This window comes from Salmo salar, chromosome 05 (assembly GCF_965601325.2).
Source record: "Salmo salar chromosome 05, fSalSal1, whole genome shotgun sequence".
Taxonomy (NCBI): Eukaryota; Metazoa; Chordata; class Actinopteri; order Salmoniformes; family Salmonidae; genus Salmo; species Salmo salar.
In genome coordinates this window covers 84,083,884-84,099,320 of record NC_138295.1, presented here as the reverse complement: position 1 = coordinate 84,099,320, position 15,437 = coordinate 84,083,884, and the positions used below count along the sequence as shown (strand labels likewise).

Genomic DNA, 15,437 nt, shown 5'->3' with positions numbered 1-15,437 from the left:
AATGGTATATTTGGGTGTGGTCTCGTGTGGCTCAGTTGGTAGAGCATGGTGTTTGCAATGCCAGTGTTGTGGGTTCAATTCCCATGGGGGACCAGTACGGAGAAGAAGAAAAAATGTATGAAATGTATGCAGTCACTCTGGATAAGAGTGTCTGCTAAATTACTAAAATGTAAATGGTGTAGCCTATGCAAATCTAGGAAGTTGAGCCTACTGTATATGCAAAGTTGGGTAAGCAGCCTTGGGAGATGATAGAGGTACAGTCAAGTTTTGTACTTTATTTGCTTGTTTTTTTCCTGGTGGTTGTGTGCTTTATTAATTCTGATTTTGATTTTAAATTCCCATGTAACATGGGAATCATTTTCATATACAGCACCAGTCAAAAGTTTGAACACACCTACTCATTCCAGGGATTTTCTTTATTTTCACTATTTTCTACATTGTAGTATAATAGTGAAGACATCAAAGTATGAAATAATACATATGGAATCAAGTAATAACCAAAAAAGTGTTAAACAAATCAAAATATGTTTTATATTTGAAATTCAAAGTATCCACCCTTTGCCTTGATGACAGCTCTGCACACTCTTTTGCATTCTCTCAACCAGCTTCATGAGGTAGTCACCTTGAATGCTTTTCAATTAACAGGTGTGCCTTGTTAAAAGTACATTTGCGGAATTTCTTTCCTTCTTAATGCGTTTGAGCCAATCAGTTGTGTTGTGACAAGGTAGGGATGTTATACAGAAGATAGCCCTATTTGGTAAAAGACCAAGTCCATATTATGGCAAGAACATGAAGGTCAGTCAATGCGGAAAATTGAAAGAACTTTGACAGTGCAGTCGCAAAAACCTTCAAGCACTATGATGAAACTGGCTCTCATGAGGACCACCACAGGAAAGAAAGACCCAGAGTTCATTAGAGTTACCAGCTTCAGAAAATGCAGCCCAAATAAATGCTTCACAGAGTTCAAGTAACACACATCTCAACATCAACTGTTCAGAGGAGACTGCGTGAATTAGGCTTTAATGGTTGACTTGCTGCAAAGAAACCACTACCAAAGGACACCAATAATAAGAAGAGACTTGCTTGGGCCAAGAAACATGAGCAATGGACATTAGACCAGTGGAAATCTGTCCTTTGGTCTGGTGAGTCCAAATTTTAGATTTTTGGTTCCAACCGCCTTGTCTTTGTGAGACGCAGAGTAGGTGAATGGATGATCTCTGCATGTGTGGTTCCTACCGTGAAGCATGGAGGAGGAGGTGTGATGGTGTGGAGGTGCTTTGCTGTTGACACTGTCAGTGATTTATTTAGAATTCAAGGCACTCTTAACCAGCATCGCTACCACAGCATTCTGCAGCGATACGCCATCCCACCTAGTTTGTGTTTTTCAACAGGACAATGACCCAACACACACCTCCAGGCTGTGCAAGGGATATTTGACGAAGAAGGTTGAGATCGTTTGGGATGAGTTGGACCGCAGAGTGAAGGAAAAGCAGCCAACAAGTGCTCAGCATATGTGGGAACTCCTTCCAGACTGTTGGAAAAGCATTCCAGGTGAAGCTGGTTGAGAGAATGCCAAGAGTGTGCAAAGCTTTCATCAAGGCAAACTGTGGCTACTTTGAAGAATCTCAAATATAACATATATTTTGATGTGTTTCACACTTTTTTGGTTACTACATGATTCCATATGTGTTATTTAATAGTTTTGATGTTTTCACTATTATTCTACAATGTAGAAAATTGTAAAAATAAAGAAAAACCCTTGAATGAGTTGTTCAAACTTTTGACTGGTGCTGTACAGTGCGGGCTCCTAGTCTTTTGCATCAAGCAGAGTTAAACTTCCTTGTTCTTTAAAGGGGAACAATAGGTCTGCTTATCACTAGTCATGCCCTTGAGTGAACAATTCTGTCGCTAACTTGATGAATCATTTTGTTTCACGCTCATTTGTCAGACCAGCAGAAGACAGTAACTACAGTATATTGTTACCTGTTTGGGAAGGTATCTTCATACAGAATAACCTGAATTGCTCAAGCTCATTCCTAACACCTTACTAATGACTTGGACTGTCAACTAGTATTCTATTTTTCAATACAAAATGGACCGTTCTGGGACAATTGCTTTTTATCTGTAGGCGAATAGGCCCAGCAATGACTTCCACTATCAGTGTATCTCAACAGGTTCACAATGTGATTATGTACATTTTATCAATTATCATGTGGTTTTTGGTGACACACTTCCGTGTTCTTGACTGACATGTCTTTCTTACCACCCGTCACAGCCTCGTCATGGAGGCTCTATGTATAAGAGTGACAGATCTAAACCTGATGCACTACCTTGTCAGGGAACATTATGACAAGGGTGAACCTTAACATGTGTTATCTTTATAAACAAGACCGGTCACATTCTTAGACACCTACTACTACGGAGTCTTAATAAGTCAGTCAACTAAGTTACAACGAGTGTCAGTTGCCTCCATTTCAGAGGATTTTGGACTAGACTAGAACACAGGGTGTCAGTTTGTATGTTAGTAATGGATGATTTCAGTTTGACAACCCATTCTGAAGACTGCTGAAAAGCTACTGTCATGATGAGGAGCACTGCACTGTTGTGTCTCCTGTCCGTCTCAGGTATGTATTCTTCAGTGCTTTCAATAACATCAAAGTTATTTGTTGGAGTCATTGTGATAATTTAGGCATCATTGAATAAGGCATTCAAATATAAATCCTTTAGAAAGAGGTATAAGTGTTGGGAGTACCTCATACATAAAAGACAATTCTGATCGTCTGTTACGCAATCAACACACGGGTAACTTTCAAACGGCAGGCCATTTTTCAGGATCCTTTCATAGTTCTCTCTGTTCATGAAAAGCAACATGATGTGTATTATACGTTGATATTCTGTGATATTAACAGGATGTGTGTGTGAAATCTATGCATGCAGCAAGGAAATATTATTAACTTGCTCTCTAATGGTTTTTGCTTGTATTTTACAGGACTGTGTTGCCTGACTCAGTATCTCCCCTCCTCAGTATCACTATGTTAGCCTTCAAATGAATTATAGCCAAGCCCAGACTTATTGTAGAGACATGTACACTGACTTGGCAACCATCTACAACTCAGGGGATCTGGATAGACTTGTACAATTGGTACCGAATTGGACAGCCAGTGTCTGGATAGGACTGGAGTTTGGAGATGAATTTGAGTGGCACTGGTCATTGCCAGATCAGAGAAAGATTGAGTTTTTCAACTGGAGGGCAGCAGAGCCGAAGCAAAACAATACTCAAGATAGCTGTGCTGCAATGGATCCAAACGGACAGTGGTTTGAGGATAACTGCCAAATTAAAAGAGGTTTTGTTTGCTTTGATGGTGAGTAATCCTAAGTCTATTCTATTTATAGCAATTTCAACCCCATATCAGATACAGGGCCGATTCTAGGATGATATGGCTGGATGGGCTGTCAGGTATTTTTTGCCTGTTTTAAAGCTTGCTTACTGAAATTTCAACCGTAAAACATGACTTGGGTATAGTCAATTGGGTGATTGCGTGAGCATAATGATATTTTGTGTGGGCAATGCTCAACCCTGCACCCCACTATATCTCCAATGCTCCATGCAAATGTTATGTATTTTCTATCCTCTGACGGTGAAAAACGCTAGTAACAGTCACATCTTCATTGATGACAGCAAGACTTGGAGAGAGGCTCAAGACCACTGCCGGGGTACGTACACAGACCTGGCCAGCATACGGTCCAGAGAGGAAAACCATCACATCCAGAACATGTCACTGTCCCAGAGCATGTGGATTGGTCTCTTCAAAGACCCATGGAAGTGGTCAGATGGGAGCAACTCCTCATACCGCTTCTGGAAGACCAATCAGCCTAACAACTTCAGAGGGGACCAGAACTGTACTTCTGTTATACTCAACGATAAGAAGTGGAATGACCAGTGGTGCAACATCAGTTGGTGGTTTGTCTGCCATGGTGGTGAGTTTGGTTCATTTTTGTTAGGTGGGATTCAAATTTTGACCTGTAGCAACTTTTAAGAAAACAAATAGAAACAGAGAAAACAATTAAGATACAAAATCAAATCAAATTATATTGGTCACATGCAGATGTTATTGCAGGTGTAGCGAAATGCTTGTGTTTCTAGCTCCAACAATGCAGTAATATCTAACAGTTCATAACAATACATACAATACACACAAACCTAAAAGTAAAAGAATGGAATTAAGGAATATAGAAATATTAGTATGAGCCATGTCAGAGTGGCATAGACTAAAATACAGTAGAATAGAATACAGTATATACATATGAGATGAGTAAAGCAGTATGTAAACATGATTTAATGTGTTTGTTATGAATGAAATATGTTTGACCCTTGTTTCTAATTTATTTGTATATATTCCTTACAGAAATGAAGCGACCAACTACCCAGATGCCACCTACAACCAAACATACTGTGCCACAAACAACTCCTCCCACAGCTACTGTGCTTGCCACTGCTGAACAGTCAACTACAGAGGAAGTAACACCTAAGCTAACAACTACCCATCTTGTGCAGATCCAACACATTCTTTCAGATCTTTTACCAACCTCTGACCAAGCAACTACTGTAGGCCTCCCTGTTCAAAACACTCCATCTACACCAGTACCAACTACATTCACTACCACAGCGCAAGGTTCAATTGAACAGTTAACTACTAAACACCTAACTACCGAACATGCAACTACTGTTAAAAAACCAACTACATTCAATAGCACAGTAAATGTTACTAAACAGTTAACTACTGAACACCTAACCTCTGACCCAGTGTCTACTGTACCCGTTCAAAGCAATATCTCAATGCCTGTACCAACTACATTAATTTCCACAGAACATGCTTCAACTGAACAGTTAACTACTGAGCACCTAACCTCTGACCCAGTGACTACTGTACCTGTTCAAAACACTCCCTCAACACCAGTACCAACTACATCCAATACCCCAGTGCATGTTTCTACTGGACAGCTGTCTACCAGACTCCTAACCTCTGACCCACTGACTACTGTACCTGTTCAAAAACCAACTACATCCAATACCCCAGTGCATGTTTCTACTGGACAGCTGTCTACCAGACTCCTAACCTCTGACCCACTGACTACTGTACCTGTTCAAAAACCAACTACATCCAATACCACAGACCATGTTTCTACTGAACAGCTGTCTACCAGACTCCTAACATCTGACCCACTGACTACTGTACCTGTTCAAAACACTCCCTCAATGTCTATACCAACTACATTCAATACAACAGACCAAGTTTCAATTGAACAGTTAACTTCTGAACACCTAACTATAGACCGAGCGACTACTGGTTACATACCTACAAATGCAACTGCTGTATCTGTTCAAAACACTCGCTCAACACCAGTACCAACTACTAAAGAACATGCTTCAACTGAAATGTTAACTACTGAATACTCAACTAGAGAGGAAGCAACTACTGAATACTCCTCAACTAGAGAGGAAGCAACTACTGAATACTCAACTAGAGAGGAAGCAACTACTGGTTACTCAGCTAGAGAGGAAGCAACTACTGGTTACTCAGCTAGAGAGGAAGCAACTACTGGTTACATACCTACAAGTGCTTCTACTGTCCCTGGTCAAAACAGTCCCTCAACACCTGTACCAACTACATTCACTACCACAGAGCACGTTTCAACTGAACAGTTAACTACTGAACACTTAACCTCTGATCCACTGACTACTGTACCTGTTCAAAACACTCCTTCTACACCTGTACCAACTACATCCAATACCCCAGTGCATGTTTCTACTGGACAGCTGTCTACCAGACTCCTAACCTCTGACCCACTGACTACTGTACCTGTTCAAAAACCAACTACATCCAATACCACAGTGCATGTTTCTACTGGACAGCTGTCTACCAGACTCCTAACATCTGACCCACTGACTACTGTACCTGTTCAAAAACCAACTACATCCAATACCACAGTGCATGTTTCTACTGGACAGCTGTCTACCAGACTCCTAACATCTGACCCACTGACTACTGTACCTGTTGAAAACACTCCCTCAATGTCTATACCAACTACATTCAATTCAACAGACCAAGTTTCAACTGAACAGTTAACTACTAAACACCTAAATACAGAAAGTGCAACTACTGTACCTTTTCAAAGCATTATCTCAATGTCTGTACCAACTACCACAGAACATGCTTCAACTGAAATGTTAACTACTGAACACTCAACTACAGAGAAAGTGACTACTGATTTCTCACCTACAAGTGCTTCTACTGTCCCTATCCAAAACATTTCCTCAACGTCTATACCAACTACATCCAATACCACAGTGCATGTTTCAACCGAAGAGGCGACTACTAAACACCTTACTACTGAGAATGTAACACATCAATCAACAACTGAGCCTGCAGACACAGAAATGCAACACAGCATTACACAAGCGACTACTGAACATACTTCTGCCCTAGATATAACCACAGTGGTTGAGACTGCTCCATACAGTACTGCAGAGCCTGTCAGTATCTCCACTGTCATGCCAAATGAAAACAGTCAAGGTTTAAGTCCAGGTAACTTTCATCATTATATCTCAATTAATGACATGTTGAAAGCCTAACCGTCTCTTTTTGTTTGGCTGTAGTTTTATGTTGTTTCAAAGATGTTATATTACAGAGCAGAGGTATAAATGGATACAAATCTACATTTTGTTGAATGGGCTCCATGTTATCTATCTTTATATCTTTATTTCTCTCAGACAACCTGATATTGATCCGTGAGAACATGACGTGGAACGAGGCCCTGAGCTACTGCAGAGAGCATCACGTTGACCTGGTCTCCATCACTACAGAGCTGCTTCAGTCCTGGGTGACAGAGAGGGCTGCCAGCGCCACCTCATCCCAAGTCTGGGTGGGCCTGCGCTTCACCTGTTCATTCCACTTCTGGTTCTGGATCAGGTCTGATGCAGGCTGCTACCAGAACTGGGCCCCCGGGAACGGCTCAGACAGCCAGCAGGACTGTGGGATTGCAGGGGCTGTAGAGACCACCGGGAGGCAGCAATGGGTTAGTCTGGAGGAGAACCAGAGGCTCAACTTTATCTGCTACAAATGTTCTGGGGACAGTGGTGAGGGGTTGATACATCTCTGATTCGGACGACTTTTGTATTATGTATGTTTCTTATGCAACGTGAAAAGTGTACACTACCGCTCCAAAGTTTGGGGTCACTTAGAAATGTCCTTGTTTTTGAAAGAAAGCACATTTTTTGTCCATTAAAATTACATCAAGTTGATCAGAAATATAGTGTTCATGTTGTAAATGACTATTGTAGCTGGAAACCCCAGATTTTTTATGGAATATCTACACAGGCGTACAGCAACCATCACTCCTGTGTTCCAATGGCACGTTGTGTTAGCTAAGAGGCGACTCTGGGATGCTGGCCTTCTAGGCAGAGTTCCTCTGTCCAGTGTGTGTGTTCTTTTGCCCATCTTAATCTTTTCTTTTTATTGGCCAGTCTGAGATATGGCTTTTTCTTTGCAACTCTGCCTAGAAGGCTAGCATCCCAGAGTCACCTCTTCACTGTTGACGTTGAGACTGGTGTTTTGCGGGTACTATTTAATGAAGCTGCCAGTTGAGGACTTGTGAGGCGTCTGTTTCTCAAACTAGACACTCTAATGTACTTGCCCTCTTGCTCAGTTGTGCAGCGGGGCCTGCCACTCCTCTTTTTATTCTGGTTAGAGCCAGTTTGCGCTGTTCTGTGAAGGCAGTAGCATACAACATTGTCTGAGATCTTCAGTTTCTTGGCAATTTCTTGCATGGAATAGCCTTCATTTCTCAGAACAAGAATAGACTGATGAGATTCAGAAGAAAGTTCTTTGTTTCTGGCCATTTTGAGCCTGTAATCAAACCCACAAATGCTGATGCTCCAGATACTCAACTAGTCTAAAGAAGGCCAGTTTTATTGCTTCTTTAATCAGAACAACAGTTTTCAGCTGTGCTAACATAATTGCAAAAGGGTTTTCTAATGATCAATTAGCCTTTTAAAATGATTAACTTGGATTAGCTAACACAATGTGCCATTGGAACACAGGAGTGATGGTTGCTGATAATGGGGCTCTGTACGCCTATGTAGATATTCTACAAAAAATCAGCCGTTTCCAGCTTTTCTTTAAAAAACAAGGACATTTCTAAGTGACCCCAAACTTTTGAACGGTAGTGTAAGTATTTAAAAAATGTTAACATGTCATAGCAGCCTACGCAGTTGTTATGTGATTTTGATTGATTACCATGATAAACCACATAGTAAATGTAAATCCGGGACACATAAATTAAAATGATATGTTACATTTGTTATGGTTACTTAAGACAGAAGGTTACTTAAGGCAAAAACAAAAGTAGGGTGTATAGGTGGGTGTATAACAGAAACGTCTAGCAACCCCTAGCTTAGCGTTAGCCACATAGCCAACTTCATAACATACTGTATGAATTGCCATTTGTAACACGTGAACAACCCAGTAGTGTTGCAGTTCTTGACACACTCAAACCAGCTCTATCAAAAGGATCCATCTCCAGCAGCCTTTATATACCATGACAACTCTATCAGAAGGATCCATCTCCAGCAGCCTGTATATACCATGATAACTCTATCAGAAGGATCCATCTCCAGCAGCCTGTATATACCATGATAACTCTATCAGAAGGATCCATCTCCAGCAGCCTGTATATACCATGATAACTCTATCAGAAGGATCCATCTCCAGCAGCCTGTATATACCATGATAACTCTATCAGAAGGATCCATCTCCAGCAGCCTGTATATACCATGATAACTCTATCAGAAGGATCCATCTCCAGCAGCCTGTATATACCATGATAACTCTATCAGAAGGATCCATCTCCAGCAGCCTGTATATACCACGACAACTCTATCAGAAGGATCCATCTCCAGCAGCCTGTATATACCACGACAACTCTATCAGAAGGATCCATCTCCAGCAGCCTGTATATACCATGACAACTCTATCAGAAGGATCCATCTCCAGCAGCCTGTATATACCACGACAACTCTATCAGAAGGATCCATCTCCAGCAGCCTGTATATACCACAAGAACTCTATCAGAAGGATCCATCTCCAGCAGCCTGTATATGGTCATAACACTGTCATGACACATATATTTAGACCTGTTGTGACAGATATTGTGTTATTTTACTTGACAACACTATTTTTATGTTACATAACGTTTTCTGAAATTGACCCAATTCATCCCAAAGGTGTTCAGTGGGGTAGAGGTTAGTGCTCTGTGCAGGCCAGTTAAGTTATTCCACACCGATCGTGACAAACCTTTTCTGTATGGACCTTGCTTTGTGCATGGGGGCATTGTCATGCTGAAACAGGAAAGAGCCTTCCCAAGTACAGAATCTTCTAGAATATCATTGCATGCTGTAGCATTAAGATTCCCATTCACTGGAACTAAGGTGTTTAGCCCGAACCATGAAAAACAGCCCCAGACCATTATTCCTCCTCCACCAAACTTTACAGTTGGCACTATGACTTCGGGCAGGTAGCGTTCTCCTGGCATCCGCCAAACCCAGATTCGGCCGTCGGACTGCCAGATGGTGAAGCGTGATTCAACCCTCCAGAGAACGCGTTTCCACTGCTCCAGAGTCCAATGGCGGCGAGCTTTCCACCACTCCAGCTGACGCTTGGAATTGTGCATGGTGATCTTAGGCTTGTGTGCGGCTGCTTGGCCATGGAAACCCATTTCATGAAGCTCCCGATGAACAGTTATTGTGCTGACATTTATTCCAGAAGCAGTTTGGAACTTGGTAGTGAGTGTTGCAACTGAGGACCAACAATTTTCACGCACTATGCGCTTCAGCACTCGGGGTCCCTTTCTGTGAGCTTGTGTGGCCTACCACTTCGTGGCTGAGCTGTTGTTGCTCCTAGATGTTTCCATTTCACAATAAAAGCACTTACAGTTGACCGGGGCAGCTCTTGCAGGGCAGAAATTTGATGAACTGACTTGTTGGAAAGGTGGCATCCTATGACGGCGCCACGTTGAAAGTCACTGAGCTCTTCAGTAAGGCCATTCTACTCCAAATATTTGTCTATGGAGATTCCATGGCTGTGTGCTCGATTTTATATACCTGTCAGCAACGGATGTGGCTGAAATAGCCGAATCCACTAATTTGAAGGGGTGTCCACATACTTTTGTAGATATAGTGTATGTCACAACATATGTAAATATATGGGCAATGACAGTGTTATGACCATATTATGACATCATTATGACCGTGTCATAACGTGTTCTGACTCCTGGAGTCAAGTAAAGTGTTACCAATATGGCATATAATACAATTCCAAAAAGAAAACATTATTTCATCCCTTATCCCCATAGAAATATCTGCATGGCTCAAAATCCACCTACCTCTTGATTGCTACTTTTTCCACCATAACTCTGAGAATTGCTATTCACTTGTCAGTTACTATGGACTATTAGACCCGAGTTTGTCACAGCATTGTAGGCTGTCCATGAAAATGTATTGGTCAGTGGGCCTCCATGTCCTCCCAGCAGTTCAATGTTAATGTCCCTTTACGTCCTGCCACCCGGCCCCTGGGTTACCCTTTTCTCACCCTCGTCTCCTCTTATGTGCTGTCCAGCTGGCTGTGACCTCTGACCCTGTTACCCTCACTCCTGACCCCTGGAGCCGTTCCCATGACACCCTTTTGTGAGCACCTCTCCATGGTGACCCATGGTCACTCCTCCTCCCTCAACCTCTACAGATTTTTGGGGGGAAGTGGCATGTATGACAAAGTTCAAATGCATTGGGATCAGTGCAATGTGACCTCATTTGGCCTTATTCCCATACCAACATAATAGCACAAAATGACCATTAAAAAAAGTAGGACAACATGATACAAACATAGGCTCGGACTATATCACTGTGGAATATAAGGGAAACTAATTTTGCCGTCATGAACGCTCTGAGCCCAAGTCTGTTGTATCATACATTAACCAAGCTCCTAAAGAGTAATGCTAAATTCAATGTGTCTTTCTATGGAGAATGCCTTTGCATACCTTATCTTAGACCCAGAAGCCCTTTGCAGTTCTGTCAAACTATGGCTAATTTAAAACGTAGTGTTATACTTTTTTATAAACACTGTACACCAAAGGCATGTTGGCCTGCCCTACACACTATTGTGTTAACAAACTGAAATGCAATGCATTAGCATCAACAAAGTATTCATTGACATACATCTTTATTTCTGTGTATTATTATTACCAGATTACCAAAAAACAATATTTTATGAAGATTGTTAGATCTCGACACCTGCCATGTGCACCTCTCGCTCTCTCTCTCGCTCTCTCTCTCTCTCTCTCACGCTCTCTCTCTCGCTCTCGCTCTCGCTCTCTCTCTCTCGCTCTCTCTCATTCTCTCGCTCTCACTCTCTCTCTCTCTTCCCCCTCAGTTAATTGTAATAAAATAGATTTGAGGCCCAATCTCTTAGTTAACCCCAGTGCTTCATGAAATGAGATGGATAGAGGGAGAGAGGGAGAGGAGGACATGGAAAAGACAGACTGAAAGACCAACAGTTGAGGATGGACCGAGGGAGTGCGGAATGAGGGGACTGGAACTTGGAATGGGAATACATTTGGTAGAACGTTTGACAGTAAGGGAGTGTTGGGTGTATAGGTAATATGTATCTTGGTGGAGATGGAGTAGTTATCAATATTGATGGTGCATTAAGATTGTGTAATTATAACAATGGCTACCGATTTGTTTGTTGTTATGGTGAATATGGAATACTTTATGTAAAATGTGAAGGTGTCTATGGTTCAAATGTAAGAATTTATATCAACTAACATATGCAGCTTTACATAATTAAGCATTCAGGGGCTTTCCAAGACACATATTAAGCCTAGTCCTAGTCCTATCAAATATCCATTGATAATGTTTTTTTAGTTGTTCTGTCTCTGGGATACCGGCCCATAGTGTTTAGAATAAATGAAGTTGTGAAATGGAGTCTGGGTTTATTTGAGGAGAGAGAGCTTGAATGCACTTTCCTACACAAAGACATAAAGCAGCAGTTGGATTCCTGGGAGGAACGTCCACAGAGCATTCTTGATACACGTGATAGTTTTGAGTGTGAAAAACACAGTAGCGTTGCAGTTCTTGAAACACTCAAACCGGTGTGCCTGGCACCTACTAGCATACCCCATTCAAAGGCACTTACCCTCTGAATGGCACACATACACAATCCATCTCTCAATTGTCTCAACGCTTAAAAATCTTTCTTTAACCTGTCTCCCAACCTTCATCGACACTGATTTAAGTGTATTTAACAGGTGACATCAATAAGGGATCATAGCTTTCACCTGGATTCACCTGGTCAGTCTATGTCATGGAAAGATCAGAAGCCTCCTCCCTAAGTTTGCTTTATTCACTGCTTTAGCACACTCCGCCAACCCTGATGTCCTAGCCGTGTCTGAATCCTGGCATAGGAAGGCCACCAAAAATTCTGAAATTTCCATCCCCAATTACAACATTTTCCATCAAGACAGAACTACTAAAGGGGGCGGAACTGCAATCTACTGTAAAGATAGCCTGCAGAGTTCTTTCATACTATCCAAGTCTATGCCCAAACAGTTCGAGCTTCTACTTTTAAAAATCCATCTCTCCAGAAATAAATCCCTCAATGTTGCTGCTTGTTATAGACCCCCCTCAGCTTCCAGCTGTGCCCTGGACACCATATGTGAATTGATTGCCCCCCATCTATCGTCGGAGTTTGTACTGCTAGGTGACCTAAATTGGGATATGCTTAACACCCCCGGCCGTCCTACAATCTAAGCTAGATGCCCTCAATCTCACACAAATGATCAATGAACCTACCAGGTACCACCCCAAATCCGTAAACATGGGCGCCCTCATAGATATCATCCTGACCAACTTGCCCTCTAAATACACCTCTGCTGTTTTCAACCAGGATCTCAGCGATCACTGCCTCATTGCCTGCGTCCGTTATGGGTCCAGAGTCAAACGACAACCCCTCATCACTGTCAAACGCTCCCTAAAACACTTCTGCGAGCAGGCCTTTCTAATCAACCTGAGCTGGGTATCCTGGAAAGATATTGACCTCATCCCGTCAGTAGAGGATGCCTGGTTGTTCTTTAAAAGTACTTTCCTCACCATCTTAAAAAGCATGCCCCTTTCAAAAAATGAAAAACTAAGAACAGATATAGCCCTTGGTTCACTCCAGACCTGACTGCCCTTGACCAGCACAAAAACATCCTGTGGTGTACTGCACTAGCATCGAATAGTCCCCGCGATATGCAACTTTTCAGGGAAGTCAGGAACCAATACAAACAGTCAGTTAGGAAAGAAAAGGCTAGCTTTTTCAAACAGAAATTTGAATCCTGCAGTCCTAATTCCAAAAGGTTTTGGGACACTGTAAAGTCCATGGAGAATAAGAACACCTCCTCCCAGCTGCCCACTGCACTGAGACTAGGAAACACTGTCACCACTGATGAATCCACGATAATCGAGAATTTCAATAAGCATTTCTCTACGGCTGGCCATGCTTTCCACCTGGCTACCCAACCCCGGCCAATAGTTCTGCACCCCCTGCAGCAACTGGCCCAAGCCCCCCCCGCATCTCCTTCACCCAAATCCAGACAGCTAATGTTCTGAAAGAGCTGCAAAATCTGGATCCCTACAAATCAGCTGGGCTAGACAATCTGGACTCTCTCTTCCTAAAATTATCCGCCGCCATTGTTGAAACCCCTATTACTAGTCTGTTCAACCTCTCTTTCATATCGTCTGAGATTCCTAAAGATTGGATAGCGGCCGCGGTCATCCCCCTCTTCAAAGGGGGAGACACTCTAGACCCAAACTGTTACAGACCTATATCCATCCTGCCCTGCCTTTCTAAAGTCTGTGAAAGCCATGTGAACAAACATATCACCGACCATTTCGAATCCCACCGTACCTTCTCCACTATGCAATCTGGTTTCCGAGCTGGTCACGGGTGCACCTCAGCCACGCTCAAGGTCCTAAACGATATCATAACCGCCATCGATAAAAGACAGTACTGTGCAGCCGTCTTCATCGACCTGGCCAAGGCTTTCGACTCTGTCAATCACAGTATTATTATCAGCAGACTCAACAGCCTCGGTTTCTGTAATGACTGCCTCGCCTAATTCACTAACTACTTCTCAGATAGAGTTCAGTGTGTCAAATCGGACGGCCTGTTGTCCGGACCTCTGGCAGTCTCTATGGGATTGCCACAAGGTTAAATTCTCGGGCTGACTCTTTTCTCTGTATATATCAATGATGTCGCTCTTGCTGTAGGTGATTCTTTGATCCACCTCTATGCAGACAACACCATTCTGTATACATCTGGCCCTTCTTTGGATACTGTATTAACAAACCTCCAAACAAGCTTCAACGCCATACAACACTCCTTCCGTGGCCTCCAACTGCTCTTAAATGCTAGTAAAACTAAATCCATGCTCTTCAACCGATCGCTGCCCACACCCGCCTGCCTGACTAGCATCACTACTCTGGACGGTTCTGACTTAGAATATGTGGACAACTATAAATACCTAGGTGTCTGGCTAGACTGTAAACTCTCCTTCCAGACTCATATTAAGCATCTCCAATTCAAAGTTAAATCTAGAATTGGCTTCCTTTTTCGCAACAACGCCTCCTTCACTCATGCTGCCAAACATACCCTCGTAAAACTGACTATCCTACCGATCCTTGACTTCGGAGATGTCATTTACAAAATAGCCTCCAACACTCTACTCAGCAAATTGGATGCAGTCTATCACAGTGCCATCCGTTTTGTCACCAAAGCCCCATATACTACCCACCACTGCGACCTGTATGCTCTCGTTGGCTGGTCCTCGCTACGTATTCGTCGCCAAATCCACTGGCTCCAGGTCATCTATAAGTCTTTACTGGTAAAGCTCCACCTTATCTCAGCTCACTGGTCACCATAGCAACACCCACCCGTGACACGCGCTCCAGCAGGTATATTTCACTGGTCATCCCCAAAGCCAACATATCCTTTGGCAGCCTTTCGTTCCAGTTCTCTGCTGCCAATGATGGGAACGAACTGCAAAAATCACTGGTTGGAGACTTATATCTCCCTCACTAGCTTTAAGCACCAGCTGTCAGAGCAGCTTACCGATCACTGCAGCCGTACACAGCCCATCTGTAAATAGCCCATCCAACCAACTACCTACCTCATCCCCATATGTTTTTTGTTTTTCTGCTCTTTTGCACACCAGTATTTCTACTTGCACATCCTCATCTGCACATATATCACTCCAGTGTAAATTGCTAAATTGTAATTACTTCGCCCCTATTGGCCTATTTATTGCATTATCTCCTTACTTCATTTGCACACACTGTATAGAGA

At 42.6% G+C, this 15,437-nt stretch overlaps 1 protein-coding gene across 1 annotated transcript; it reads left to right on the top strand.

Annotated features, from left to right (window-relative positions):
* Positions 1-3,621: 3,621 nt before the first annotated feature.
* Positions 3,622-12,033, top strand: LOC106605921 (uncharacterized). Its single transcript, XM_082975789.1, has 3 exons — positions 3,622-3,978; positions 4,407-6,587; positions 6,773-12,033. The coding sequence occupies exons 1-3, from the start codon at positions 3,774-3,776 to the stop codon at positions 7,159-7,161; spliced, it is 2,775 nt and encodes a 924-aa protein (XP_082831915.1). The 5' UTR covers positions 3,622-3,773; the 3' UTR covers positions 7,162-12,033.
* Positions 12,034-15,437: the final 3,404 nt, after the last annotated feature.